The sequence below is a fragment of the Cherax quadricarinatus genome, chromosome 39, assembly GCF_038502225.1.
Source record: "Cherax quadricarinatus isolate ZL_2023a chromosome 39, ASM3850222v1, whole genome shotgun sequence".
Taxonomy (NCBI): domain Eukaryota; kingdom Metazoa; phylum Arthropoda; class Malacostraca; order Decapoda; family Parastacidae; genus Cherax; species Cherax quadricarinatus.
Window position 1 is genome coordinate 9,135,658 of NC_091330.1, and position 27,292 is coordinate 9,162,949.

At 37.7% G+C, this 27,292-nt stretch overlaps 2 protein-coding genes across 2 annotated transcripts in view; both read right to left on the bottom strand.

Annotated features, from left to right (window-relative positions):
* The window catches only part of LOC128696327 (substance-K receptor), an 11,794-nt gene extending 6,318 nt beyond the window's left edge, over positions 1-5,476 (bottom strand). Inside the window, exons 1-4 of the mRNA XM_070092348.1 lie at positions 4,693-5,476; positions 2,436-2,614; positions 1,308-1,485; positions 718-878 (exon numbers count right to left, since the gene is read on the bottom strand). Coding sequence (XP_069948449.1) covers positions 718-878; positions 1,308-1,485; positions 2,436-2,614; positions 4,693-5,098 — 924 coding nt within the window. The 5' untranslated portion in view covers positions 5,099-5,476. The remainder of the gene's footprint in view (positions 1-717; positions 879-1,307; positions 1,486-2,435; positions 2,615-4,692) is intronic.
* Positions 5,477-10,306: 4,830 nt separating this feature from the next.
* LOC128696328 (neuropeptide Y receptor type 2) lies at positions 10,307-25,831 on the bottom strand. Its single transcript, XM_053787528.2, has 7 exons — positions 24,863-25,831; positions 21,326-21,504; positions 20,331-20,514; positions 16,981-17,141; positions 13,909-14,046; positions 13,205-13,305; positions 10,307-11,956 (listed from the first exon to the last, which is right to left on the bottom strand). The coding sequence occupies exons 1-7, from the start codon at positions 25,284-25,286 to the stop codon at positions 11,626-11,628; spliced, it is 1,518 nt and encodes a 505-aa protein (XP_053643503.1). The 5' UTR covers positions 25,287-25,831; the 3' UTR covers positions 10,307-11,625.
* Between the last annotated feature and the right edge of the window lie 1,461 nt (positions 25,832-27,292).

The window sequence follows — 27,292 nt, forward strand, 5'->3', positions numbered from 1 at the left end:
TGGCTTTTATTATTCGCCCTCGTAGAAATATATTAAACTAAGGAATATACAATGAGTTGTGTGTATCTCTCTGGGTATACATAGACAGATGTATATCTCTCGTAGTGTATAAACACAGAGGTGTATCTCTCAATGTACCCGCAACAATTCAAGACACCCTCAGTTTTTGAGAGAAAACTTTAGATCATCTTTCGGTCCGTCCCGAACCACTATCACTCATGACCCGACAGTGGCCCAGAGTGGACCGAAACGTCCAAAGCTTCCATCTTCAAACAGTGGGTTACCCGTAAACACTGAACACTTCAGGTTGTCCCTGAAGTCTGAAGCCACAGGCTCTGTGGCGTGGCCAGTGACGAGCCTGGATCACACTCCTAATACCTGTCGCCTTGCATTTAGAGAAACAATACCGTGACTAACAACTCACAAATAAACCTACGGCGTCGTTTCGGTCCGTCTCGAACCAATCTCACGTCACAACTGAGGCGAGAAAGCAGGGAAGAGCAGAAAAAAGGCAGGACGGGAAGAATGAGGGAAGAAGGGAGTAGCGTACATTTTTTGACTTGAATATCTAGTCTACAGTGATATGTCAGCAATAATGATATACGCCCTGGACGCCGTCTGTGAATAAAAACCTTTATTTTTTTTCATATCCCCAATGGTTCTAAATTATGGGATTGTCTAGGGCAGCCTAGTACAATTTTAGCTGGCAGTCCTCACCGCTTCTGTCGCAGCATCCTTAAATTGGCCATAAGGATCCAGGAAGGACTTGTATGTTATCTTGAGGATCTGCATGGGCAGCCAGCAGATCACAAAGATGATCACCACTACGAACATCATCTTCACCACCCTCTTTTTTAAATGGGTCATGACGGGATGTTCTGTAGGGCAGAGTAGTGAATGACCCTGACTTATATGACAGGCTTGAGAAAAAAAAAATGTGGTAACTTAAAAGAAAATAATTTTATCAATACACTTACAACTTACTTTAAAAGTATTTTCTGATTTCAATTTACATACCAAAGTTTTATTTGTCTTTATTTTTTCACATGACCTAGAAATTATGAAAATAAGTAATACTGTTAATCTACAGTACTAAAACAGCTTTTTAATATTTAAGCAAAATTGGATACATCAGCAGTGTGCTGCTATCCTATTCTAAATGATAGTTATACACTTAGAACACCAGCTATATGTTGCTGCCTTAGTTTATAAGATAGTTACACCGTGGGAATACCAACAGTTTGCTGGTAATACACACGCAATAAACACATAAAAGACAAAGTAGTCGCCATTCTTGGATGACTCACCCTTCCTTGAGGAGATTTCGAACTTCTTATGGTGGAAGAAGATAAATATGGTAGTGTAGCAGACTACCATGATACCCAGGGGCAGCCAGGTGAGAACTATAATACCCACCGTCCACCAGATGTGTATTTTGTCTTTCTCTCCACAGATGGTCTGAGTTAGGTCCTTCCAGATATGCACCTACAAATAAAATGTGGCTGTTAGCTGTAAAGCCTATGGACTACACGAGGCTCGTTAAGATTGTAATTCACCTGTACACCGACATTGGGAATACTTTAGTGCTAGTAATAGTTTACCAGTGTTGGGTTACCTCAGCATAGTGGTTGAGGCTGGAACAGCAGGAAAGTTTGGAGTTTTAGGACTCACTCGCCATGGATTCAATCTCCACCCGTTCCGTGATTTCTTTTTTAAGAAATGCCATAAATGGCGGGAAGATTTCTCCTTTCGGCAAAGCTTGTTCTGACTTGAAACAAATTGTAGATAGGGTTTGGACTACTGGATTGCTTATTATTATTATTATTATTATTATTATTATTAAAGATTCGCCTGCATTTCTCCAGGCCCTGGCCTTTTCCAAGTGGTGGCCCGACCTTGGCTCCCTGTCTAGGGAGTGTCTGAGACCTAAGTCTCCCATGGGAGGAGGCACAAGTACCCCCTCATCTTTGGGACCAACTGTCCCCAGGCCTAGCTTCTCGTTGGGAGAAGCTAGGCCTCTTTGGTCTGCCATCCCCGCCCCAAGGGGAATAATGGGAATGACAGTCTTATGAGCTGCAAGCTCGGGCTCAGGCACCTACCCTACCCTAGAAGGGCTAGGCATGGTGTCGATCGCTTCATTTTCTTGTGCATACGTAAAGGCTTCATTCTAGATAGTTTATATTAATTCTTTTAGCTAATTTATATAAAGACTTCCTTCTAGCTGGTTTAGAAGCGGCTGAAGAGGGTCCCCAGTTGAACCGAAAATATCGACTCTATTTTCTTACTACTGAAAGTGGGCTAATATTAGAGTTTACCCATATGGCCGTCTCCCATCCCACAGAGGCAGGGTAACCCAAAAAAGATACACTTTCATCATTCACACCATCTCTGTCTTGCCAGAGGCAAGACTGATAACCACAGCCTTAAATACTCACTGTGTATACCCTGTAGACTGCCCATGGAACAGCCATGGTGGCCGACGACACCCAGATGATGATGATGATGGTTAATGATTTCCACTTCTTGAGGTGCTGGTGGAAGGGACGGACCACGCCCATCATGCGGTCAAAACTGATCGTCGCCAGTGACGTTACACTGACGAAGAGCACCAGAACTGCAAGTGAGCAAGTGTTTGTGAATTAGGTTGAAAGCCTAGCGAGTCAGTAAGGCTGCATTTCCCTTGCACCGCTAGTTTGTCAGGTTTAAAGCCTAGAAACTGCATGTGTTGTATACCCCACCAGGGGTTTTTGGTCCAAGGAACTTGATGTATCCTCCCCTTCCTTGAATTGAATCTGAGTGCCTCCCCTGGAGCTGTATAGTCCCTACAAGTTCAGCGCATCCCACTGACGCTGCTAGCAGACGGAGGATCAAGCCTCAACCACGCGTTGTACTGAATTACCCACGAGGTTTTATTTTTGCTTAACATAATAATAATAATAATAATAATAATAATAATAATAATAATAATAATAATAATAATAATAATAATAATAATAATAATAATAATAATCTTGTGTAACTATAATTCTTCAAGGTGTCTTCTTATTCCTAGTCCTCCTTTACCTGTCGCTGACCTTATTACAATCTTCACGTGTAGTCCTTGACTATCACTGACCTTGTCTCTGGAGCCAAACCTTAATTAAGGAGTCACATGTTAGCCTCAACGACCTTCATAGCTCATTTGTTATCGTAAAAGCGGTTATCGTGACATTTGTTATCTCAGGTATGTTCTTAACTCCCCTCCCCTCCCCTCCCCTTCCTCTTTAAATTCGGTGTTGATATTTCGTTCGTCAGAAGAAACGGGGGGAGGGGGGGTCAGAAGAAACGGGGGGAGGGGGGGAATGTTTTTGACAGGGGTGCTGATCGCATGATTTTGAAAACTTTTTACGGAAAATATGACTATCCTCTTCCACACTGTTGAATCTACAAGTTAACAGCTCTTATCGTAATTTACAGGCTAATACCTGTCTCCGTAATTTACAGGCAAACAGTTGCTAGCGTAACTTGTGTCAAAGTTACCACCCCTGCAGGATACCGCCCACAACAATCGACTAACACCTAGTCTCTATTTACTGCTAGGTGAACAGGCGCTACACTGGTGGAAGAAGGATGGGTCAGGGATGGAAATATGAGAAAAGGGTGGGTGGGTGGAGGGAAGGTGGGTAATAAAGGTAAGTGACCTAATCATTTTGGTGCATTTTATACAAGTGTGTGTGTGTGTTGTTATTCATGAATACATCGAATTCATAAGATGGGTATACCTCCTACCCATCAGCTGCACACAGTTATTTCAGTTGTTAATAATGATGGAAATGGGTGAAAGTGCAAACTTGACCTGTGAGGAATCATAGTATATACAGTCTTTATTTTATGAGACAAAGCGGAAGACTGGTTCACTAAATAGTAATAAGACGATTGATTGAAAATAAGTGACAGAACGAGAGACGTAAAACTCGCAGACCGGTGTGTTAACCAGCGGCATGGACCAGTGGTTAACTCATTGGCTTGAGAGCTTTAAGACTTGCCGGCCATGGGTTCGACTCCACCCGTTCTGTGATTTTAAAACTGGAGGATACTGCTATGGTCATAAACTATTAATTTGCCACTCTGAGGTGGAGTGCTGCGCAACTCTTGCGAAATGCTGACTTAGTGCTTTCACAATAATAATATAATATTATTATAAATTTAAGCGTTAAACCAATAATAATAATGATATGAAAGTAATAACAAATATCAGGCTTATTGCTCTAATATACACAACACCATAATTTCTAACAATAAGTGTAACTACATGCCAAGGTCAACCACAATGTGCAAATCTTCAGCAGTGAACCATCATATAAAACTAATAAACAACCGGTGCCCAAGAAATGTCAAATTTTATTTTTTAATTTAAGAAAACTGGGTAAATCAGTGCGACTACCCTGTGTAACCATACAGTGGGAATAAAGCTAATTATATTTTATCTGTAATATTTTATCACACAGGTTGGGGCTCTATAAAGGTGTTGAAATGTATCAACCTGAGCTGGAAGATTCAACACGGAAACGAGATATAGTCAAGTATTCCAGGAAGCGTTCTTCAGCTACGGCAGCTTCAGGGGATTCGTTCCAGCATACCTGGAGTTACTATTACTTGGGAACTGTCATGGCAAGCATCCTCGTTAGGGATTGGGGAAGGAATTCCACGTACTCTGTATATAACCCTCGAGATGGCACCAAACCCGCCCCAGCGGCCAGAAGTCGCTAGTATTGTAGACAGTGAATGGTACTGGCCCGGTAATTGCCAAGATGAGGTCTGCGATGGACATGTTAAGGATAAAATGATTGACGGAAGTTCGAAGTAACAGACGGTTCTTGAGGAGGATAATGATTATGGTCAAGTTGCCTAGTAAGGCCACCAGCATCACTAGGATGGCGTAAGTCCATCTCACGCCTAGTTCCCAGCTCTCAATATACGTTAGGTTAAGTCTATCTGTGTAATTGTAGTCTCCAAAACAAATTATATTACTGTTGCTGTATTTACAGCAAGATTCATTACAGCTGATTGTGGACAAAGTTATATTTTTTAGCGTAGTGTATGTCATATAGTTATTCATTTTTATGCTTAAGTACTACAAATTCATATTTTCAATATATTTTTCAGTCGTGTCATTTGTCATTGCACTTGTTTTCATGTCATTTTGAGTTAAACTTGCTAATGAGCACCATTACTGATAATTATTGGTTGTTTACGCTGTAAACATAATTTGTAAAACTATTTAATATAACTGAGACAACCACCGAAATTAAATTTTCATAAATAATTTAAATATGCATTCTCTTTTGTCACGTTGATGTGTTTAAATCCTAAATCAGTGAATACTTTTCAGCAGCCATCAGATTTAACGGCAAATATATCATTATAGGTAGTTAGATGAAACAATTTTCAAAATATGCTTCGTCGAATGAAGCAACGTTGTTATTTTCAGCAATGAGATCACTATAAGTGCTAGACGACCCGTGTTTCTTAAGGTGTGTAAATAAACTGATACAAGTAGAGAAGGATGCTGCTTGTCAATATCTTTCCTTATCTCTCCCTCTTTTTCTTGCTTCATATTATTTCGGTCACCTCTGTCGTATATATTGTATCAAATTCATGTATATAATCTTACTCCATCATGAAGAAATGCCAACTGCTTATAGTTAGGATGGGAAAAAAGTGTTAATATACTAAGCAAATTAAGTCTTCAAGACCTCCTTTATGATAAATTATGACTTAAAATAGGTTTGAAGTTAGCATTTGTGGGCGAAGATTTTTGAGTAGGTCAATAGTCAGACATGTTGATCCCTAAGATAGGAAGACAAAAGATTCTTTACGATCTGCTTAATCTCACTCACATAATTACAAGGTACTTGTAGCCATCTGAAGGTCGCATGCCATGAACAATATTTGGTGACAATTGCAACTAATGTAAGAAAGGGTAATTTTTTTAACAAGTTTTTAATGCACGTATTAATTAGAGCGACCATTCTATGATGCTTTCCCAAAAATGTTAAAAAGAAAAAAACTAAATTAAATATAAGAGGTGAAACAAGGGATAACTGTGTTGTTTTAAAGTCAATGGAAAAAATAGTTTGTAACTTACACATCTCAGAGAAGGTTTCTTCATAATTATATATTGAGTCTTAAATCAGTGTAAGTAATGAATATTATGCAGAGAATAAGGAATGAAGAAATAAGAAGGCGTGATTAATGAAAAGTATGATTCAAAGAGAGAGATGATAGGTTGCTTTGGTCATGTAGAAAGAATGGAAAGTGTATTAAATGTGTAGGGCTGTGTTACAAAAAGGCGATATCTATAAAGTATAGACATCTCCAGCGAATACTAGGTCTCCCCCTCTAGCATTCAGCCTGTTTCTGGTTTTTGTAACAATTCAAAAAGTATTCTGGTCCAGTTATCCTTTAAAATTATGATAAATTTTAATAGTGCTTTAGGATTGCAACTGATAGGATACTAACTAACGAAATAAACATTAAGAAGTTTGTTAACAAAGTTGTCTAGGTGGACAAAACCAAAGTAAATGAATTTGAAATAATTTAGAATGTAAGCTCCTACACTTCTCTTGTAGTGCAAAGTTAAATTGTACATATAGTAGTATAGTGCTGAAGGCACATTTCGTAACAGTACGACTCGTAAGTACCATCTGGTACATTACTATCATATATAAAAAAAAAACTAGTATATACAAATGTGAGTGTGTGCTCAAAGTGCTCGTTATGTCTCAGCAAGACTCGACTCGAAGGTGACTGACACCAGTCCATAAATAATCTATCTTCTCGACCATCAAGGTAATCAAAACATCTTGCTTGATTAAGACGAACCATTCGCCAACAACAATAATGTAACAAGCAGCAACACAGCGTCAGGAACAAGGAGACAAAATAGCGACCCTAACTGGGGACCATCAGCAGACCCTCCGTAAGTCATAAAACTCCCTTAATACTGAATCTAAGTTCAGTATAACTAAGCCCCCGACTACGACAGTACGTAGATGCCACACAAAATAGGTCAGAAGCTTTAGCTTGGTACCTGGGTTGAATTAGTGTCAGTACGACACACAACCTCAGTAAAACGTCAAAAATCACCAAGTCTAAATAACGTACAGAGACGAGAGACGTGCTCCCCGGGCCAGGAGCAGATGAAGAGAAGGAGGTGCTGGTCGAGCGATGACCAGCTGTGGAGAGAGATTTCTCGACCACATGCCTCACATCAGGTGAGATCACATGACTCGCCCGTGCTACTCCAGCAACGGCGCATTATTAAAATCATGGGGGAGTGCTAAACCCATAGGATTATACAGCACATGGGGGATATGATGGAAGGCATTCAGGCTCAATTCAGGGAACTGGAGCACAAATCCAATTCCCTAGATCAAGAGCCCCTCACCAGTATCAAGGAATCTCCCAGAGGGGAGCAACGGCGCAAGGTACAGCCGGACACAAGCACGCGAGCGGTAGTTAGCAAGGCAGTTTGCGACGGAGGACAGCCAATCGGAACTCTTCAACGGCGAGCACATAGCTAATATAATAAGTCAAATAGCAATATAAAGCAAGATATTTTCATTTTAGCTATTAATGAAAATATCAGCAATATAAAATTACATGAAAAGATAAATATATACATACAATTTACATAAATATACACTATAAACATTGGGTCCTATTCAGGGGGCGAAATAGGTTGCAAATAATGTCAAGAAAGTATGAGCGTATTTAGAGATAGGAGTTTGATTTGTTTTCACTCATCAAAAAGCACTAAACTCATCACGATCTTTCAATGCTGAAATACTGATGAACTACGCATTTTTTTTCACCTAGGTATCCAAATGCAAAATACTGTTATTCAGCCAAGGACACTTCGCCCTTCACTTTATTTACTTACATTCCGAAATCGAAGCTAGATGTGATCTTTTACATTCAATCACCAGGGTAACCCAGCTAGGGGCTAAAATAGGGACTTGAATATCCAATAGGAATCTGTGAGTGTTTGAGATCAAATTGAATTGAGATTAGTATTTTAGGGGCCTTTACTTGCTGTTGTAATGCAAGAGAACCTATTGTTTTACTATCCTTGACTCAGATATCTAAATAACACACACTAGTCCTCAGTCTAGTTAAAAGTGGATAGTTCTCAGCTTTTACCCTCAGTATGGACTTCCATGTCCTCTACTGTCTATCTGTATTTCCCATGAACTCTCGTGCAATGAAATATCGTATATGAAGGGATTCAGGGAAACAGGTTAAGCCTGACCTGAATTATGGATGTGAGAAATACAATACCTGCACATTGTAATTCGAGTGTGGGTTGTTCTATGGGTCATCATTGTTCTAGAGTGACGATGATGTTCTTCCTCGGGGTCACTCTGCCATACAGGGATACGACCGACGTGTAAAAGAATATTAATAAAAAACAAAAGTCGTTTTATTTTTCATTATATAATACAGCTTGGGGCGGTATACACTGATAATATGGGATCATTATTTATATACATTTTGGTTCAATTGCAGATCCTCCAGTTGAGGTGATGTATATAAAGTGCTCATGTTCTATTTTCTTATATATATATATATATATATATATATATATATATATATATATATATATATATATATATATATATATATATATATGTATTTTTTTTCAACAAGTCGACCGTCTCCCGCCGAGGCAGGGTGACCCAAAAAGAAAGAAAATCCCCAAAAGGAAAATACTTTCATCATCATTCAACACTTTCACCTCACTCACACATAATCACTGTTTTTGCAGAGGTGCCCAGAATACAACAGTTTAGAAGTATATACGTATAAAAATACTCAATATATCCCTCCAAACTGCCAATATCCCAAACTCCTCCTTTAGAGTGCAGGCATTGTACTTCCCATTTCCAGGACTCAAGTCCGGTTATATAAAATAACCGGATTCCCTGAATCCCTTCACTAAATATTACCCTGCTCACACTCCAACATCTCGTCAGGTCCCAAATACCATTTGTCTCCATTCACTCCTGTCTAACACGCTCACACATGCTTACTGGAAGTCCAAGCCCCTTGCCCACAACACGTCCCTTACCCCTTCCCTCCAACCTTCTCGAGGACGACCCCTACCTCGCCTTCCTTCCCCTACAGATTTATACGCTCTCCGAGTCATTCTACGTTGATCCATTCTCTCTAAATGACCAAACCACCTCAACAACCCTTCTTCAACCCTCTGGCTAATACTTTTAGTAACTCCACACCTCCTCCTAATTTCCGCACTCCGAATTATCTGCATATTTACACCACACATTGCCCTTAGACAGGACATCTCCACTGCCTCCAGGTACCTCCTCGCTGCAGCATTTGCAACCCAAGCTTCACACCGATATAAGAGTGTTGGTACCACTATACTTTCGTACATTCCCTTCTTTGCCTCCATGGATAACGTTTTTTGTCTCCACAGATACCTTAACGCACCACTCACCTTTTTTCCTTCATCATTTCTATGGTTAACCTCATCCTTCATAAACCTATCTGCTGACAAGTCAGCTCCCAAATATCTGAAAACATTCACTTCTTCCATACTCCCTCTCTCCAATGTGATATCCAATTATATATATATATATATATATATATATATATATATATATATATATATATATATATATATTATTGTAACCACGAACGAGTGGTATTGATCAATAACAACACTGCGCTAGCCAAGGATTCGAACCCATGTTGTACTGGCCTGCCTCATGGTAAGGGAGAACCACATGACGCTTTAAACCACAGGACCACCCAACCCTACAAGAATAGTGCAGCCAGGACACAGCTAGCTGTTGGGCCGCCATCCGAGGGCATACGGAGGTGTGGGAGCTTCTAAGCTAATTTTATTCTCATCCCTGTTTGGTGTACTAGCCTCACGAGCAGTATTTATATATTATTGTAACCACTCGTTCGGTGGGAGACGGCCGACTTGTTGAAAAAAACAAAAACAAATATATATATATATATATATATATATATATATATATATATATATATATATATATATATATATATATATATATATATATATGTATATGTATATATATATATATATATATATATATATATATATATATATATATATATATATATATATATATATATATATATATAGCACTACGAATCATGCCACGGGCATCATAAATATTGCAAACAATTCTCATATATGAAAGAGCATCAGCAGCCACCGGCCGTTTCCGTAAACCCGCGTGGTGGAAATATGGTCATAGCTAAAGCCTAGTTCAGTATGATTATAAGTTTTATTAAATATCATTATTATTATTTTCAATTCGAGGAAGGAGACGGCAGCTCAATGCTTTGAATCATGAACTGCTGAAGAGCTCAGTTCAATGTCAATTCTCGGAGACTACGAGCGTTGTCAGCGCTAGGAAAAATCCAGATGTCGAGAAGCCATCTAATAAGAATTCAGCTTAAACAATAATACATTACATAACTTTCGTTACACTACGGGCATAACCCACACAAAGGTAGATTTACAATAAGATCTGTACAAAATATAATTTAGTCCTTAAATAAAATAAAGTTACAGTCAAACAATCACAATGTAAATAAAAATAGTCAGTCAAATACATATTTACAATGTATTTTAATAAATTCAGGTATTTGTACATCTAAAAATACAGAGCTGCATACACAAACACGGAACACTGCAATAACCATCTGTTGTCGATATGCAAGATTTTGACCAGCATAAGGTATACCGCAGTTTGTCGGTATCACCAAACTATTTAAGACCAGATACCGGAAAGTAGTGAGGAGACAAACCTACACTCAGGTATATTAGCTGTTTCATTTAACTGACCACAGTTAAGTAACCTCAAAGGTTTCACGTGCCTCTTCATTAACCTTGAAAGTAAGAACACCTTAAATGATTTATAAAACTTCTTAGGGTTAATTTTTCGAAAGAAATAGGCCTTGATCATTCCAAGGCCACTTTTTTTTATTAAAAAACAAGCACTGTATAGAGCGTTCCTCACAGAGGAATAATTCACCATACAATACATGGTTTCTTGACCACCAAGTGTGTGTTCTCCCAAATGATATAACTTTCAGCACCGTTCAATATATATATAATGTAATATAATTTGTGTCCCCTTAAGCCACTTCGCTTTTGACTTTTGTTGGTTGGTTACATGGGCATAAAGTCCATCTGCTATAAGAAGGAAGGGTCATTAAGGCTGCATATTGCCTTTCACCACTAGTCAAAAATATTTTAATCCCTAAAATAGAGATTAAAACAAGCTCTCGGCGTACACATTGAAAAAAAAATATACACCTTTCAAAGTATATAATCAGTTTTAGGATGGTTAAATTTGGCTTAAAGCCTATAGACACACGAGGGTCACCAAGGCTGTATGTTACTTATTCACCATCAATCTAGAATATTTTAATCCCAGATATGGGCTAATTAGGATAAAAGATATTTACTTCTCCACATGTGACTTTTCTGTTGCTCTCAATGTACACACATCAACAGAGATGTACTCATCAGAAAAGTTTTAATTCTTTTGGAACTTTCAATACCTCCTCAGTGCGACTTCATAATACACGCTCGTTTTCTACATCACTGGATGTTTCTTCTACTATAACTTGTGTAATGAGGTGCCCTAAAGCACCCGTGCTCACGAAGGACTGTCTCCTGGGCTGCAGGTCCATGACATATCCCTCGTTGGCATAAGATAAGGGGAGCATTGTTCTTCCATTGCCAATGTCGCATCTGTTACGTGTTCCTGAATCTTCAGAAAAGCTCCGTCTCCTTTGCTTTCTTGACTTGATATCCAGGGCAATCGAAGTTGCTACTGCTGAAGTTGATACTACAGCTGAAGACGTCACTTGGTTTCTCCCTTGGATTCGGTCTCTCAAATTTCGTCTGCAAAAGTTTACAAGAGTTTTTGAATAAAACTGAGTTATATGCTTTTATAAATATTTAGTGCTATAAAGCATTAGCCGTGTTAGCAGTGCTTGACAAATGTTGTGACAGAGGCTGATGAGTGACTGTCTCAAAGACTGAACGACCTGTCACTACTAAATAAACCGCAGATATCGTAGAACTAACTTTAAACAAACCGAAGGTATCGTGAGGGAAAACTGTAGCTTCTAAGCAAACCGCAGGTATCGTAAGAGGGGAAAACTGTAACTTCCTAGCAAACTGCAGATATCGTAAAATAATATTAATTGCATCAGACTAATGAAGGGAAAAGTGAAGACGCAGTGGCAGATTTAAATGGGTGAATGTTGTAGCTATATTTGAGAAGAGAACGGAATCGTTCTGGCAGTTTAAAGTAGTGTGTGGTAGTGACACTCGATGAGAGAGTGAAGTCACAATGACAAGTTGAAAAATATTTGTGATAAGTTACACTAGAAAGGAATGTGACAGAACTGAGCGTCAGGTTCTCCGAAGTCAAATAACGAGAGTCAGACATGAATGCTGCTTCAAAAGAGACTACCAATCTGGACCATTTAATTAATAGTATTCTAGATAGTTTTCAGAGTAGTATTCTGGACTGTTTAACCGAAATTCCGGAGGGATTACAGAACCAGTTTGTACCTAGCCAGTGAGAGAAATAGATAAAGGAGAATATAAATTACATGATATTTTACGAAAATTTGACAAGAATTTTTGTCATATAATACAAATTATCCACAGGAAATACAAAAATAAAATAGGAGTAAGAGTATAATATAATGTACATTGCTGGCATATTTTCGGATATTTAAATGTGCGGATTGGAAAAATGCTAAAAAATACACATTTATTGGACATATATTGAAATATGACTTGATATGGTATCCAGCATTTAAAGAAAAACAAATATATTAATTTAAACGAACATTTGTACAGTACAATTGTCTAACCGAGGAATGATGCGCCTGCAATAAGTTATATCTCAGCAGGTAATTATGTCTCTTCAATTATGCTTCTGCAGCAGATGATTATATTCCGGCAGCAGGTAAATATTCACTTGCAGTAGGCAATTATGCCTGTGCAACAGGTAATTTTGCTACTACAGAAGGTATTAAGTCTACAGCAAATAAGTATGAATCTACAGCAGGTAATTATGCCCTTGCAGGAGGTAAATATGCCGATGGAGGAGATAATTCTGAAGAGACAACTTACGGTGGGCTAGTGAGCAGGTCGTTACCGTAAAGAGTGGACGAGGATTTGATAGACCACACATATCTATTCATCCCTTGGCCAGGTGTCAGCACCAGCGAGGACTGTAACAAACATCATCATTTTTAAAGGTTATAGATTATTCTCGATGTTACTGTACACAAAAACATAACGAACTTGAAAAATTATAAATGTAGTTTAAATTATCTAAGAAAATTAGATAGTTTATAACCCTCGAAATTTCACTAATGGCGTTGTTTGAAACCTCTCGTATATTTTTAAAGCCGTGCAATAAAATAAACGGTTTTAAAAACTTTATTTCGACTTGTCTATATATAAAATATTTTACCTATGAAAATTAATTTGGTGTTATAGTACACATAAAATCTGAAGGTTTGTTAGTGGTTCGTAGGCAACTCCATATGAAGCTGTAAGATGGTGTACACTGTACCCAACAGTATAGGCTATTTTGTGTAGAAGAGGCTGATCATACTGACAGTCAGTGGGACTGCTCCTTAATATCGCCATCGAGTCAGATACTACTACAGGGACTGTGCAAACAAGCCTGTGAATGCTGAACGCTACCTCAATGCTTCCCAGCTATACATTTTATTCACTTCTTTGCGCCAAGGGAAGAGTTGAAATACTCTTTTAATCCCTCAGTTCCATTTATGTGATTGTAAAAGTTGGATCGGAGAATTACTAACCTTGTTATTGAAGAAGCAGGAGAAGGTGACACGGAACGCTCTCCTGAAAGTCTGGTGCATGAGAGCGTACACGATGGGGTTGATGGCAGGGTTGGTGTAGATCATGTACTCTGACACTGTCAGCAAGATGCCGTACGTCTACTAGGAAGATCACCATTTCATACATTACACTTGAAGAAATGGTCGTGCAAGTATCACATTCAACAATAAGGTAAATATGGCATTACAGTGTATAAAGAACATTATACGGTTTTCCATTTTCAGTTAAAATTACCAACAATAAATATTTTTTTCTAAACAACTATCAAAAATAAAAATCGGATAAATATATTCAATATACTAACATTATATAAGGATGGATATTCATTCTTCGTTTTTTATATTCATCAGGAGAAATAACTTAAAGTGGATGTTATTCACATTATATATATATATATATATATATATATATATATATATATATATATATATATATATATATATATATATATATATATATATATATATATATATATATATATATATATATATATATATATATTCTCTACGTCCAAAGCAGGACTCGAACCTGTTAACAATGTATCAGGGTCCACAGTACTTTACCACGGGCTAGACCCGCGATAAGTATGGGCGCTTAGCCAAAGCTAAGTGATGTTTCCCTATACCCCCGGGCACCAAGCTCGTTTTGAAAGTTATTTCATCGAATCCTGCCACATGCAGTGGACAATGAAAGAGATTTGAAATGCTTAACTTCTCGTGGGTTTAGAACAGGTCGCTCCTGTCTGTCTCAACTATTGGATCACTACGACAAGGTCCTAAATGCACTAGAAGACAAAAAGAATGCAGATGTAATATATACAGACTTTGCAAAAGCCTTCGACAAGTGTGACCATGGCGTAATAGCGCACAAAATGCGTGCTAAAGGAATAACAGGAAAAGTCGGTCGATGGATCTATAATTTCCTCACTAACAGAACACAGAGAGTAGTCGTCAACAGAGTAAAGTCCGAGGCAGCTACGGTGAAAAGCTCTGTTCCACAAGGCACAGTACTCGCTCCCATCTTGTTCCTCATCCTCATATCCGACATAGACAAGGATGTCAGCCACAGCACCGTGTCTTCCTTTGCAGATGACACCCGAATCTGCATGACAGTGTCTTCCATTGCAGACACTGCAAAGCTCCAGGCGGACATCAACCAAATCTTTCAGTGGGCTGCAGAAAACAATATGAAGATCAACGATGAGAAATTTCAATTACTCGGATATGGTAAACATGAGGAAATTAAATCTTCATCAGAGTACAAAACAAACTCTGGCCACAAAATAGAGCGAAACACCAACGTCAAAGACCTGGGAGTGATCATGTCGGAGGATCTCACATTCAAGGACCATAACATTGTATCAATCGCATCTGCTAGAAAAATGACAGGATGGATAATGAGAACCTTCAAAACTAGGGAGGCCAAGCCCATGATGACACTCTTCAGGTCACTTGTTCTATCTAGGCTGGAATATTGCTGCACACTAACAGCACCTTTCAAGGCAGGTGAAATTGCCGACCTAGAAAATGTACAGAGAACTTTCACGGCGCGCATAACGGAGATAAAACACCTCAATTATTGGGAGCGCTTGAGGTTCCTAAACCTGTATTCCCTGGAACGCAGGAGGGAGAGATACATGATTATATACACCTGGAAAATCCTAGAGGGACTAGTACCGAACTTGCACACGAAAATCACTCACTACGAAAGCAAAAGACTTGGCAGACGATGCACCATCCCCCCAATGAAAAGCAGGGGTGTCACTAGCACGTTAAGAGACCATACAATAAGTGTCAGGGGCCCGAGACTGTTCAACTGCCTCCCAGCACACATAAGGGGGATTACCAACAGACCCCTGGCAGTCTTCAAGCTGGCACTGGACAAGCACCTAAAGTCAGTTCCGGATCAGCCGGGCTGTGGCTCGTACGTTGGTTTGCGTGCAGCCAGCAGCAACAGCCTGGTTGATCAGGCTCTGATCCACCAGGAGGCCTGGTCACAGACCGGGCCGCGGGGGCGTTGACCCCCGGAACTCTCTCCAGGTAAACTCCAGGACTCTGATACAGAGTTAGCAGGTTCGAGTCCTGTCGTGGACGTAGAGACAACGTTTGTAAATAATTTCGCCTGTTTGCGAATTGTTAAGCGCATATATATATATATATATATATATATATATATATATATATATATATATATATATATATATATATATATATATATATATATATATATATATATTTATATATATATATATATATATATATATATATATATATATATACAATAAGATCACAGTAAACAGGTGATTTCAGAATAAGCAAAACAACCACTGTGAAAGAATAGAGAAATTCCAAGCACTTTCGTGAGTAGTCACGAAAGTGCTTGGAATTTCTTTATTCTTTCACAGTGGTTGTTTTGCATATATATATATATATATATATATATATATATATATATATATATATATATATATATATATATATATATATATATATATATATATATATATATATATATATATATATATATAATTATTAATATATATTAAGCTGCTCGAAATATAAATGCTGAATGCTTACTTTAATCTCTAGTTTAGGGTTGATAAAGTATTGGTATCTGGTGGTGTACAGGCAATTTGCAGTCTTCTTGCTTACTCTTGTAGCCAAAAGGATTTACAAACCTAATAAAGCAACCGATCTATGTACACCAATCTTAGGGCATCGCCATGTGGCAATCCTTTTTTTGTTAAATGATATGTAACAGCCTTGACCAAATGATGACAGCCTAGCTGAATCATCATTTAATCAAGACTCCTTTCAGGAGACACTGTCCCCTTTCCTGACGAACAAAACACCACCATTACCGTGACAATACAGTCGTAGAATAACACGGTATATGGGTTATGCCATTTTAAATACTATATATAAACACATTTCGCCAACCTGGGATTTTATTCCATAGCCTGCATGTTGTGTCATTTACACACACCACTGCCACTGTCGGCCTACAAGTTATACACTGTTTATACGTCTCACCTCTTTAGCAGCAGGGTTCTTGAGGTGACCCTCGCTATCAATAAAATTTTTCTTCGTTAACATGAGGATCTGGAAGGGCAGCCAACAAGCACTGAAGACAAGCACCACCACAAACATCATTCTCACCACCCGCTGCTTCAGGTGCACAATGGCTGGATGTTCTGAAAACAGTTATATACACATTTTTGTTGGTACAGCTAAATATTTATATACATTTTTGTATTTAAGAAGAATAATTACTCATAAGACAGCAGAACGGTAAAAAAGTGTAATGGATGAGAAAAAATATGGGAAACAATTAAGAATGTAATGGTTTAATGTTATTATATTCACAAGTTGCTCATTTGTTCTATATAGCTTGCAGTTTATTGTTGTAAATTATGTAAATATGAAGACTGTCAGTACACTATGATAATATCCAGATAAAAATATATAAACAGTAATAAATGAAAAGGCACAATGGCCACAGACACGTGTATGAAAACAATAAGCAGAATAAGCTTGCATTACGAAGTTTCGCACAGGGCTGAGCTTTTTAAAGCTCTACCCTGAGCGAAAAGTTGCCTCAATGAAAGCTTGTTCTGCATATTGTGTATTCATACTAATGTAATTAGGGATCCCATTTCTTTTTAATTAACCAAGAACTGCGACACGTAATAAAATTTAGACCAGATACCCATCACTCAGTAAAATGAAGCAAGAGTAATTTGTGATTACAACGATGAGAACTCATATAACACAATTTTACACAGAAGTACAAAGAAATAATAGGAATAAAAATACTGCTCAAACTAGTCACTTAGGGACATTTGACTTCCCGATCCGAATTTGGTAGGGCACCTCCCCTAAAACCGGGATTGTGGGATCTTTACATGTAACCGTAATGTCTTGACTTGTCTCTTGCGCTGATTACTGTGCAATCATCACCTTAGTTATGCAGAAGAATTAGAGACATGTGCAACATCCGGATAGCTATATTTTGTTGACGTTTCGCAAATCAGTGGATTATCAATACAATACAGGGACAAAACGGACGACTGAATGAATTAATGACTCACAGGTAAGACCCATAAGGGGTGGGCGGGGGAGGTTGGGGGATAGACGAAGAATAGCTCTGGAGAGGTACGTCTTTAGTCGTAGAAAAAGAGCCAGGGCTAAACCCAACCGCAGAGCATTGTAAGGCAGATGTAAAAAAAAAAAAAGCAGGCTACTTGCTGAACGTGCTGACTGTAGTCTTGAGTATATCTTGATAATGTAAAGAAGGGCGGCAGGTAGGTAGGTGGATCACTGGAAAGAGGCACCTTCAAGATTCAAGATGATAGATGTGTCGATTTACTGCTGTTTGTCAGTAGGGGAGCCATTAAGTCTTCTGAAGGATGATTTCGAGAGATAGACAATTTTAATCTTGTTATTGGAGTCGTTTTTTAACGTTCCAAGGCATAAAATTATGTCTTGAAGTGTAACTAAGTTTTCCGGGGTGGTGGTAAACTTGACAGTTCCTTGTTGAAGTCTAGAGATCACTTCCCAATGCATCGTTTTTCTGCACAGTTCAGTTGTGTAGAAGGCCAAATTTTCCCAAGTTCTCTCTTTTTCTTCTTCCAGTTGTTCATTTTTTTCCTCGGATAGTTGTGTATCTTCAGTAGGCTGGAAGACTTGAGACAAAGGTTGTGATTGGTCAGGAGCAGTGGTGGAAGTCGTTGGTCGCATGTCATCATTGGCAAGATCTGTAGAGTCTTTGTCATTGGCTGGAGATGGTTCTGAGCAAGAGTAGTTATCAGGTTCTGGGATCATGTCTTCAGTTGCTGTGAAGTTTAAGATTTTTGGAGTAATCTTGAGTATATCAGCTGAAGATGGAGAATCGGGGAAGGTAAAACTTGGCATATTGTTTAGTCTGAAGAATTCATTGATACTTGTGTTGAAGGAAGCCAGGTTGTGCTACATTTTACATGTGAACAAACATCATGCAATAGCAATTTTTTTGTAGGAGAGCCATCAGGTAGTGGAGAGAGTTAGTTACTGGCAGAGGGCGTCGGTTCAATGGCTTTAAGAATTTTGGTGGTGTCAGCTTACGTTGGAGATTTGGTAGATGCTTTCTTGGGTTCCTCTGTTTTTTTTGATAATTTCTTTCCTCATAGGGCACTTAGCAGCAAGAGTGCGATGTTCACTCTTTCAGTTCAGGCATTTTGGAGGAGAGGTGGTGGTTCAAGCCTTGAAATCATGCCTTTCATAGCCACAAGTCGAGCAGAATTTCTTATCCTTGATAAGACAGTCCTTGGAGAGATGCAGTTAGGAGTAGCAGCTCCAGCAGAGCGTGAAGTGTTGAAATCGGTCAGCTTCAATACGGCTAGGATTTATGTGGTAGTAAAAGATTCCCATTCCATCAGCAAGAGCTTGGGCTGCCATGGTAATGTCAGTGAAGGTAATCTTTAGCACTGAAGGGGCATTTGGAATTTTGGTGATGTAGTCCACAGTTGCCTAATTGGTGTCTTGAGTTCGTCAATAGATTGGGTTGTTACAAGTTTCTCTAGCCCTCAGTGCTGGAGAAGACATAGCGTGGAAGCCACGTTCAATGAATGCATCTTTGAGCGAAAGAATCGCATTAAATTTAACCTGCAAGCTACTCCTCACAATAGCTGCAAGTGCTAATTTGGACGAGTCATTTACTGTCTTAATACTAAGCTTAATCTTCACACGATTTGAATAATACATCGTGGAAGAGCACAGATGACGATTGCAGAAGTTAAAAGTTCCCTCCCCAACGGGGATCGTAGGGAGACTGCAGAGGTGTAAGTCACCGTGTCCTGCCTGTTACGAGGTCAGCAGTGCAATGTTTTGAATTTATTGGAAGACTGAAGATGAGGCAATCCGTTCCCCAACCTAGGAGTGATTGTTCAGCACAATAAACTTGATATCTATGGTGTAGCTATAATAACCATTATTTTTAAAGGGGTGAACCGGTAAGCTAGAGGCAGGCCTCGGTCAGATGACCAAAAGCTCCAGCTGTGGGTCATCATATGACCAAGACGCGCCTCAGGAAACACTTCTGTTTCCTGCTATGGTGCTGAACACCTGCGGCTAGGCTAAGGAACTTTACCCCTGTCTTCTATCCTTTCTCTATAATTTTGCAAGGCTGAGGGACTGATTACCTCCTTTTCTTCAGGCTTCCGTTTTTGTTCCTATATTATATTCATAAAGACACTGGTTGGCGGAACATCTACAGACTAAAGATACCCAGATATTGCACGTGTCTATTCTTTCAGCTTGTCGGTATTGTATGCTACTGATATTATATTACCTTAATTATGTACCCTATAGTAGGCCTATTATTACGAGGATTTTTTTTTACTCGCCTCTTTTATTAAAAGTTCTCCTAAAGTTTGTTCGTTTGAAAGAGACGAATATTGTGGTATAAGAGACGACCATGATGACTAGAGGAAGCCAAGTTAGGCCAGTGATGCTCACCACCCACCATACACGAATTTTATCATCTTCTTCTCCACAAGTTCTCTCCGTCAGATCTTTCCACTCGCGTACCTACATAAACATAAAATCTTATTTGTATTTACATGGTGCTGGGTTAGGTAATGGGGTCTAAAGCCTATCGACAATGACACTAGGGTCATTAAGGCTACATTCCAAGTGTTCAACGGACAAGTATACTTCAATCATTATAACAGGGATTAAAGTTAACTCTCATATATACGCCGAAAGACATACACTTCTTAGTGCACATACATACATGTAAGATTTATTTATAAGTATATGTATTTTTAAAAACGTTTCTACGTACACAGAACTGAATTTAAATAAGTTTTTCAGATTAAAAATTGCATTTTTACTTAATCTTTCATTTGTTAATTTGATGAAAATATTTACTAAAAAGTTAATTACTCGTTTGAAATTGCTTTTGATTCTTCGTTTATTAGTTAATAAAAATTAACTGACAATGTTCTGTTGCCCAAGTGAAGTTGTTATTGAGTCTGTATTTGTTAATTTACTAAAACAATTGAAAATAGATAATTACTAAACTGAAAGTTTTTGACTCTTTTTATTAATTAATAGAAAATGAAAATAATTGACTGAAATTGTTTTTAATTTCTTCATTGAAAACTTCTTAATTCCCCATTCAGTAGCTAAATAAAAAAAAATCTAAAAATATAACCAAAGTCACTTTCTCTTATTTTATCTAATGAAAGGGACTAGTAAAAATATTTTTAACATGTTACTACGTGCAATACAGTTGCAGACTATCTTAATGCAAGACTCCTAACTCCCCGTGGCTTGTCTTGCATGTTACTAGGTATGATAATTGTACTTATGTGCACTTGTACCTAAATAAACTTACCGTGTAAACCCGGTAGAGGCCGAAGGGAACAGAGAGCATGGCTGACACCACCCAGATGATGACGATGATGGCCAGGGAGTGTCGACGCTTGAGGTGCTGGTGGAAGGGTGACACCACACCCACCATACGGTCGAAGCTTATGGTGGCTAGGGACGTCACACTCACCAACATCACTAACACTGTAGATGTAAGTGTATGTAGCTATCATTGGAAGTGTCAGACTGTAGTTAATAATTGTGGGATAGTTATACTCTCACAAGTCGCTAGCAATGTGACTTTCTTTTAACTTTTCTGCCACCGAAGTGACTAGTTTATTGTGCACCCCACATCCATCCTGTGGACGGTAGCGCAAGAGCATATAAATACAGAATAGACCTAGGAACTAGGCCCCGTAAAGAGGTTAGGAGGAGTACACCTGAATATACTGTCTACAAATTGTCTAATCTGTTACAAACAGATTTAAGATATTTGCTTAATGTGAGAATTGACTAGAGTCCTTCAAGTTTGCTTTAATAAACATTGTTAGATCCTTTTTCATCCTAGTTTCCAATACTCGAGTTATATTTATGGAACACCATAATTTATTATTATTATTATTATTATTAAAGATTAGCCGGTATTCTCCCGGCCCGGGCCTTTTCCAAGTGGTGGCCCGACCTTGGCTCCCTCTAGGGAGTGTCTGAGACCTAAGTCTCCCATGGGAGGAGGCACAAGTACCTCCTCATCTTTGGGACCAACTGTCCCCAGGCCTAGCCACAAGCTAGGCCTCTCTGGTCTGCCATCCCCGCCCCAAGGGGGCTAATGGAAATGACAGTCTTATGAGCTGAAGGCTCGGGCTCAGGCACCTACCCTACCCTAGAAGGGTTAGGCATGGTATCGATGACACCATAATTTGCTAATGTAAGGACGACAAACAAACAAATATCTCAGTAAACTGGATTCTACCCCATCTATGTTACAGCACTGTGTAAAAACAGCTGGCCTACTTAAGTAAGGTTATATGGAACACTCCGATATGTTTACTAGATCTTGTTCGGCTAGCCATGTTAGAAATACTCCTATATATTTATTCATACACCTCATCGTACTAATATACATGTGTCTCTCTCTCGTGCCGAATAGGTAAAAACTTACGATTTTTGCTTAAACAGCAACGCTCTTCTTGCCGAATAAGGCAAGCGAAAATTTGTGTATGCAATAATTTTGCAAAAATCATTCTGAGCCCAATAAAAAAAATATTTCTTTGTTTATTATTAAATTATTGAAAACTTATCTAAAATATATTTAGTTGGATTAGGCTAATTAAATTGCGCTTGTTATAATAAGATTAGGTAAGTTTTCTAAGGTACTTTTGGTACAAAATTATTAATTTTTACATTAACATAAATGAATATATATATATATATATATATATATATATATATATATATATATATATATATATATATATATATATATATATATATATATATATATATATAAGAACTGTATTTGTACATCAGTGACTAGAACCAATGAGCCAAGAGTCGCTGTTGTAGTGGCTCACCCTCATGTATATGGCCTTAGACACAAATAGTTATTAATTAATGATCCAAGCAGGACTGAAACGTTGTCTCAACTTTCATTGTCCTATGTGCGGGTTATTTGTGTATTATTCCTGTCACAGTATAGAACCTTTTTTTGCTTTATGTGTCCTTGAGTTCAGACACACCGTCTTGCCGAGCGTCTTCCATGGCGCCGGCAACACAATATAACAGGGAAATAAAAAGCATTTGTTCCCTTTGTAACTATCACTCAAACTGCTGATGTATCCAGTTTTGTTAAAAGAACTAAATAGGTCTTCTTATGATAAAGAACAGTGTCAACTTATTCTCCGTGACATCCTCCTTGTCACGGTTTTCAGCATTTTCTGAATTTCAATGAAGGTTAAGCATACTAGGCCAAACTTGAACTAATTCTTGGATACATGATTCTGTCACAATTCTGACAGAACAAGTCCAGATTAGGAATGTTTTGTGTCCTCAGCGACCTCGAGTAGAGCATTTGTCTCACTGTTAGTGGACGGAAGATGGAGCCTTCAGAACTCTTTGTGCTGAAAAACCCGCACAGCTTTAGTGACGCGTGTAAATTTAAGATGGTGGTCTCGGCTGGGTGAAGTAGCCGTTGTAAACCATTTTCCAATGTAGAAACCAAATCACATCGGCGAAGTAATAATTGGACTTAGAAAAGTTTACTTAGTGGTAGACGATTACATAAAAAAAAATTAAGACAAGGTGCAAAGGGAATAAATACACGTATTGTGAGATTTTGGTTTCGTTGTCTTTAACTCATTTTTTTTTTTATTCGCCGGTATTCTCCCGGCCCGGGTCTTTTCCAAGTAGTGGTGACCCGGCCTTGGTTCCCTATCTGTGGAGTGTCTCGAGACTTAAGTCTCCCATGGGAGGATGTACAAGTACCCCCTCATCTTTGGGACCAACTGTCCCCAGGCCTAGCCACATTCCCCGCCCTCACGGGGCTCGTAGGGAGAAGCTAGGCCTCTGGTCTGCCATCTGCCCCGCCCCAAAGGGGCTCGTGGGGATGGCAGTCTTGTGAGCTGCAGGTGGTAGCAAGCAGGCCTTTCTTTAGCTTAGCTAATATTTATTTCTTAGTGCCTCCCAATTTTTTAGAAATAATAAGGTACTGTTTGTATATAAAATGTTTTACATAATAATAATAATAATAATAATAATAATAATAATAATAATAATAATAAAAATAATAATAATAATAATAATAATAATAATAATAATTATTATTATTATTATTATTATTATTATTATTATTATTATTATATTTATTATTATTATTATTATTATTATTATTAGTAGTAGTAGCAGTAGCGGTAGTAGTAGTAGTAGTAGTAGTAGAAGTAGTAGTAGTAGTAGTAGTATTAATAGTAGTAGTAGTAGAAGTAGTAGTAGTAGCAGTAGTACTAATAGTAGTAGTAGTAGTAGTAGTAGTAGTAGTAGTAGTAGTAGTAGTAGCAGTAGTAATAGTAAAAGACGGAGGATCGAGCCTCCAAAATGTTGAATAACCCACATGGGTTAAATACTTTATATAAAATAAAAAAAATCCAACTGCCATGAAGACTCACACCGAATAACTTTTTCACAACTAACTTACAAAAGGAAAGGAAAATTAGATAATGTTTCGGTCCATTCTGAACCATTATCAAGTAGCGGCTTGATAATGTTCCAGGACGGACAGAAAAGTTGCCCAGTTTTGACTCTCACTTTGTTTAATTTGTAGAGATATGTTTCTATATATTAAAACCTTGAATACTTAATATATATTGGAGAAAATATTAATTAAGTATATTCAGTTTTTATATTAAATTAGGATAAACAACCAGAACCCTCTGAAAATATAAAAGCATTTGGAATGATTTTGTTCTAAAACTAAGGGAAGAAAGATGATGTAACATAATCTTCATCAATAACATCATAACCCTGCAACTTCCCTCGCCTCCAACACTAACTTGAAACCCAGATAACTTACTCTGTATGTAGCCCTCCAGATGACACCAGACACCGCCCAGAGGCCAGAAGAAACTAGTATCCCGTATGGTGAATGGTATAGGTCCGGCAATGGATGAAATGAGGTCTGCGATGGACATGTTCAAGATAAAGTGATTGACGGAGGTTCGAAGCAGCAGACGGTTCTTCAGGAGGATAATAATGATGCTTAGGTTGCCTAGTAATGCCACCAGCATCACTAAGATGGCGTACGTCCATCTTACTCCTAGTTCCCAGCTCTCAATGTAAGTTATGTTAGTCGTGTCTGTGAAGTTGTAGTCCTTGAAGCAAATTGTTACGTTTTTGCTCGATGTGCAGCAGTTATCATCACAGATCATTTTCAAAATATAGAAAGCATCAAATGCTATTTTAGTAGCATCATTTGGGACATAGGCTAGACCTCCCATAATCCATAAGTTTACTGTAAGCACTATAGAAAATGCTTGATGTATACAGTCAGTTTAATATCTGTTTTAGGGCTTATTCATGGCTCCTGGTTTGCAATTGAAGCGAGGGATTCATGATATCGATAGACTTTAAATTTAACAAACCAACCTGGCATATCATCTGTATTGCTGATGACACTTTAATGTATTATGTGTCCTTAAGCTTCCACACATGAATCATACCAGTGGCGTCTTAAATTTTGCAGAATTGTAGTGGACGATTTTCATTCAGTAATTACACATGCCAAAATTAATTTCTTGCAATAAATTTCGTACTTTTGTAATTTTCTCTGAATTATATCTTAGGCAATAAAGCCGATGTTAATTTGCAATTACACTTACATGTTATCCAGATTACCAAATCAAATCTTCTATAGAGTATTTTTTTCTGTTAATGCATATCAAAAATTTAATTGATAGTTCTGTTGTTTTTTTCGTAAATACGAGGCGCACTTCTAAGGACAAACTACTGTTAAAGAGCTTCTTGACAGACTAACATTAGTCCCACATCCACTTGTCTCCTGATCTATGTCACACAACTTATCTATACTCATTTATTTTCATCTAAATTCAGAATGATTCACCCACTGAGCTTTTCACTCAAAGAGCGAGTTTATACCATCGCTACCAAAACAAATAAATATCTGAAAAAAATTGCCAAAACATTCGATTCCATAGTGTAAGCCATTGTTATGAGATACAAAACATAATTATTTCAGAATAACCAGGTACGTCAACCCTAGGATTATGTGGGAACGAAAGACTTAAAGTCTTTGGGATGATGTCCCTTATCTGTTGCTCTCATATGAGTATCAGTTGATAAGACATAAAAAAACAATAACAGTTGTTATGAATATTACATTTATGAATTATGCTCCATCACCATATATATGTGTGCGTGTGTGTGTGTGTGTACTCACCTATTTGTGGTTGCTTGGGGTCGATTCATAGCTCCTGGCCCCGCCTCTTCGCAGTGTGTGGGGGGGGGGGGGCAACAATCCCACAGAAGCGACCAACAATGCCAAACCATTAGAGAATAAAACTAATGTTGCTCTTTGTTTTTGCCCAACAATTGCACACGATTCTTCAGGAGCAATGCAGTATGTGGAATGTAAAACTCAGGAGACCCCAAACAAGTGTGTCTGTCCTAAGATCAGTCCAGCGAGGTAAGCATCGTCATCATTTCCCTACCTAATGGCTGCTGTTATATATATATATATATATATATATATATATATATATATATATATATATATATATATATATATATATATATATATATATATATATATATATATATATATATATATATATATATATATATATATATATATATATATATATATATATTGTATGTATATATATATATATATATATATATATATATATATATATATATATATATATATATATATATATATTGTATATATATATATATATATATATATATATTGTATATATATATATATATATATATATATATATATATATATATATATATATATATATATAAATATATTATATATATATATATATATATATATATATATATATATATATATATATATATATATATATATATATATATATATATATATATATATATATATATATATATATATATATATATGGAGGTTCCACCAACTTAGAAGCCCGAGGCACCATCCAAGCATGGCGCAACCTTCTCTTGTTCGACAATGTCTGTCTTGCAGTTCCTGAAAGACGAGGCAAACTGCTAACCACATCAGTTATCAAGGCAGTGCGCAACTACCCAAGAGCGGATAACTGTGTCCCTCTGCCCCATCATCGCAGGAATCAAAGAGGCAGACCCAAGAAAAGTCCTACTGAGAACGAGAAAATTTGCGCACAGGTTAGCAAAAAAATTGAGGAAGGTAACACAGTGGGAGCAATAAGAATAATTACAAGTGACGACACTGTAGCCCCCAAGGATGAGACCACGGCCCAAG

Excerpts from the sequence above, each read along its gene's own strand:
- LOC128696328 (XM_053787528.2), bottom strand. The coding sequence starts at position 25,286 with ATGGGAGGTCTAGCCTATGTCCCAAATGATGCTACTAAAATAGCATTT. Across the intron at positions 14,047-16,980 it reads AGAACCCTGCTGCTAAAGAG|ACGTACGGCATCTTGCTGAC; the intron begins GTGAGACGTATA and ends TCTTCCTAGTAG. Across the intron at positions 11,957-13,204 it reads GACCTGCTCACTAGCCCACC|ACGAAATTTGAGAGACCGAA; the intron begins GTAAGTTGTCTC and ends AAACTTTTGCAG.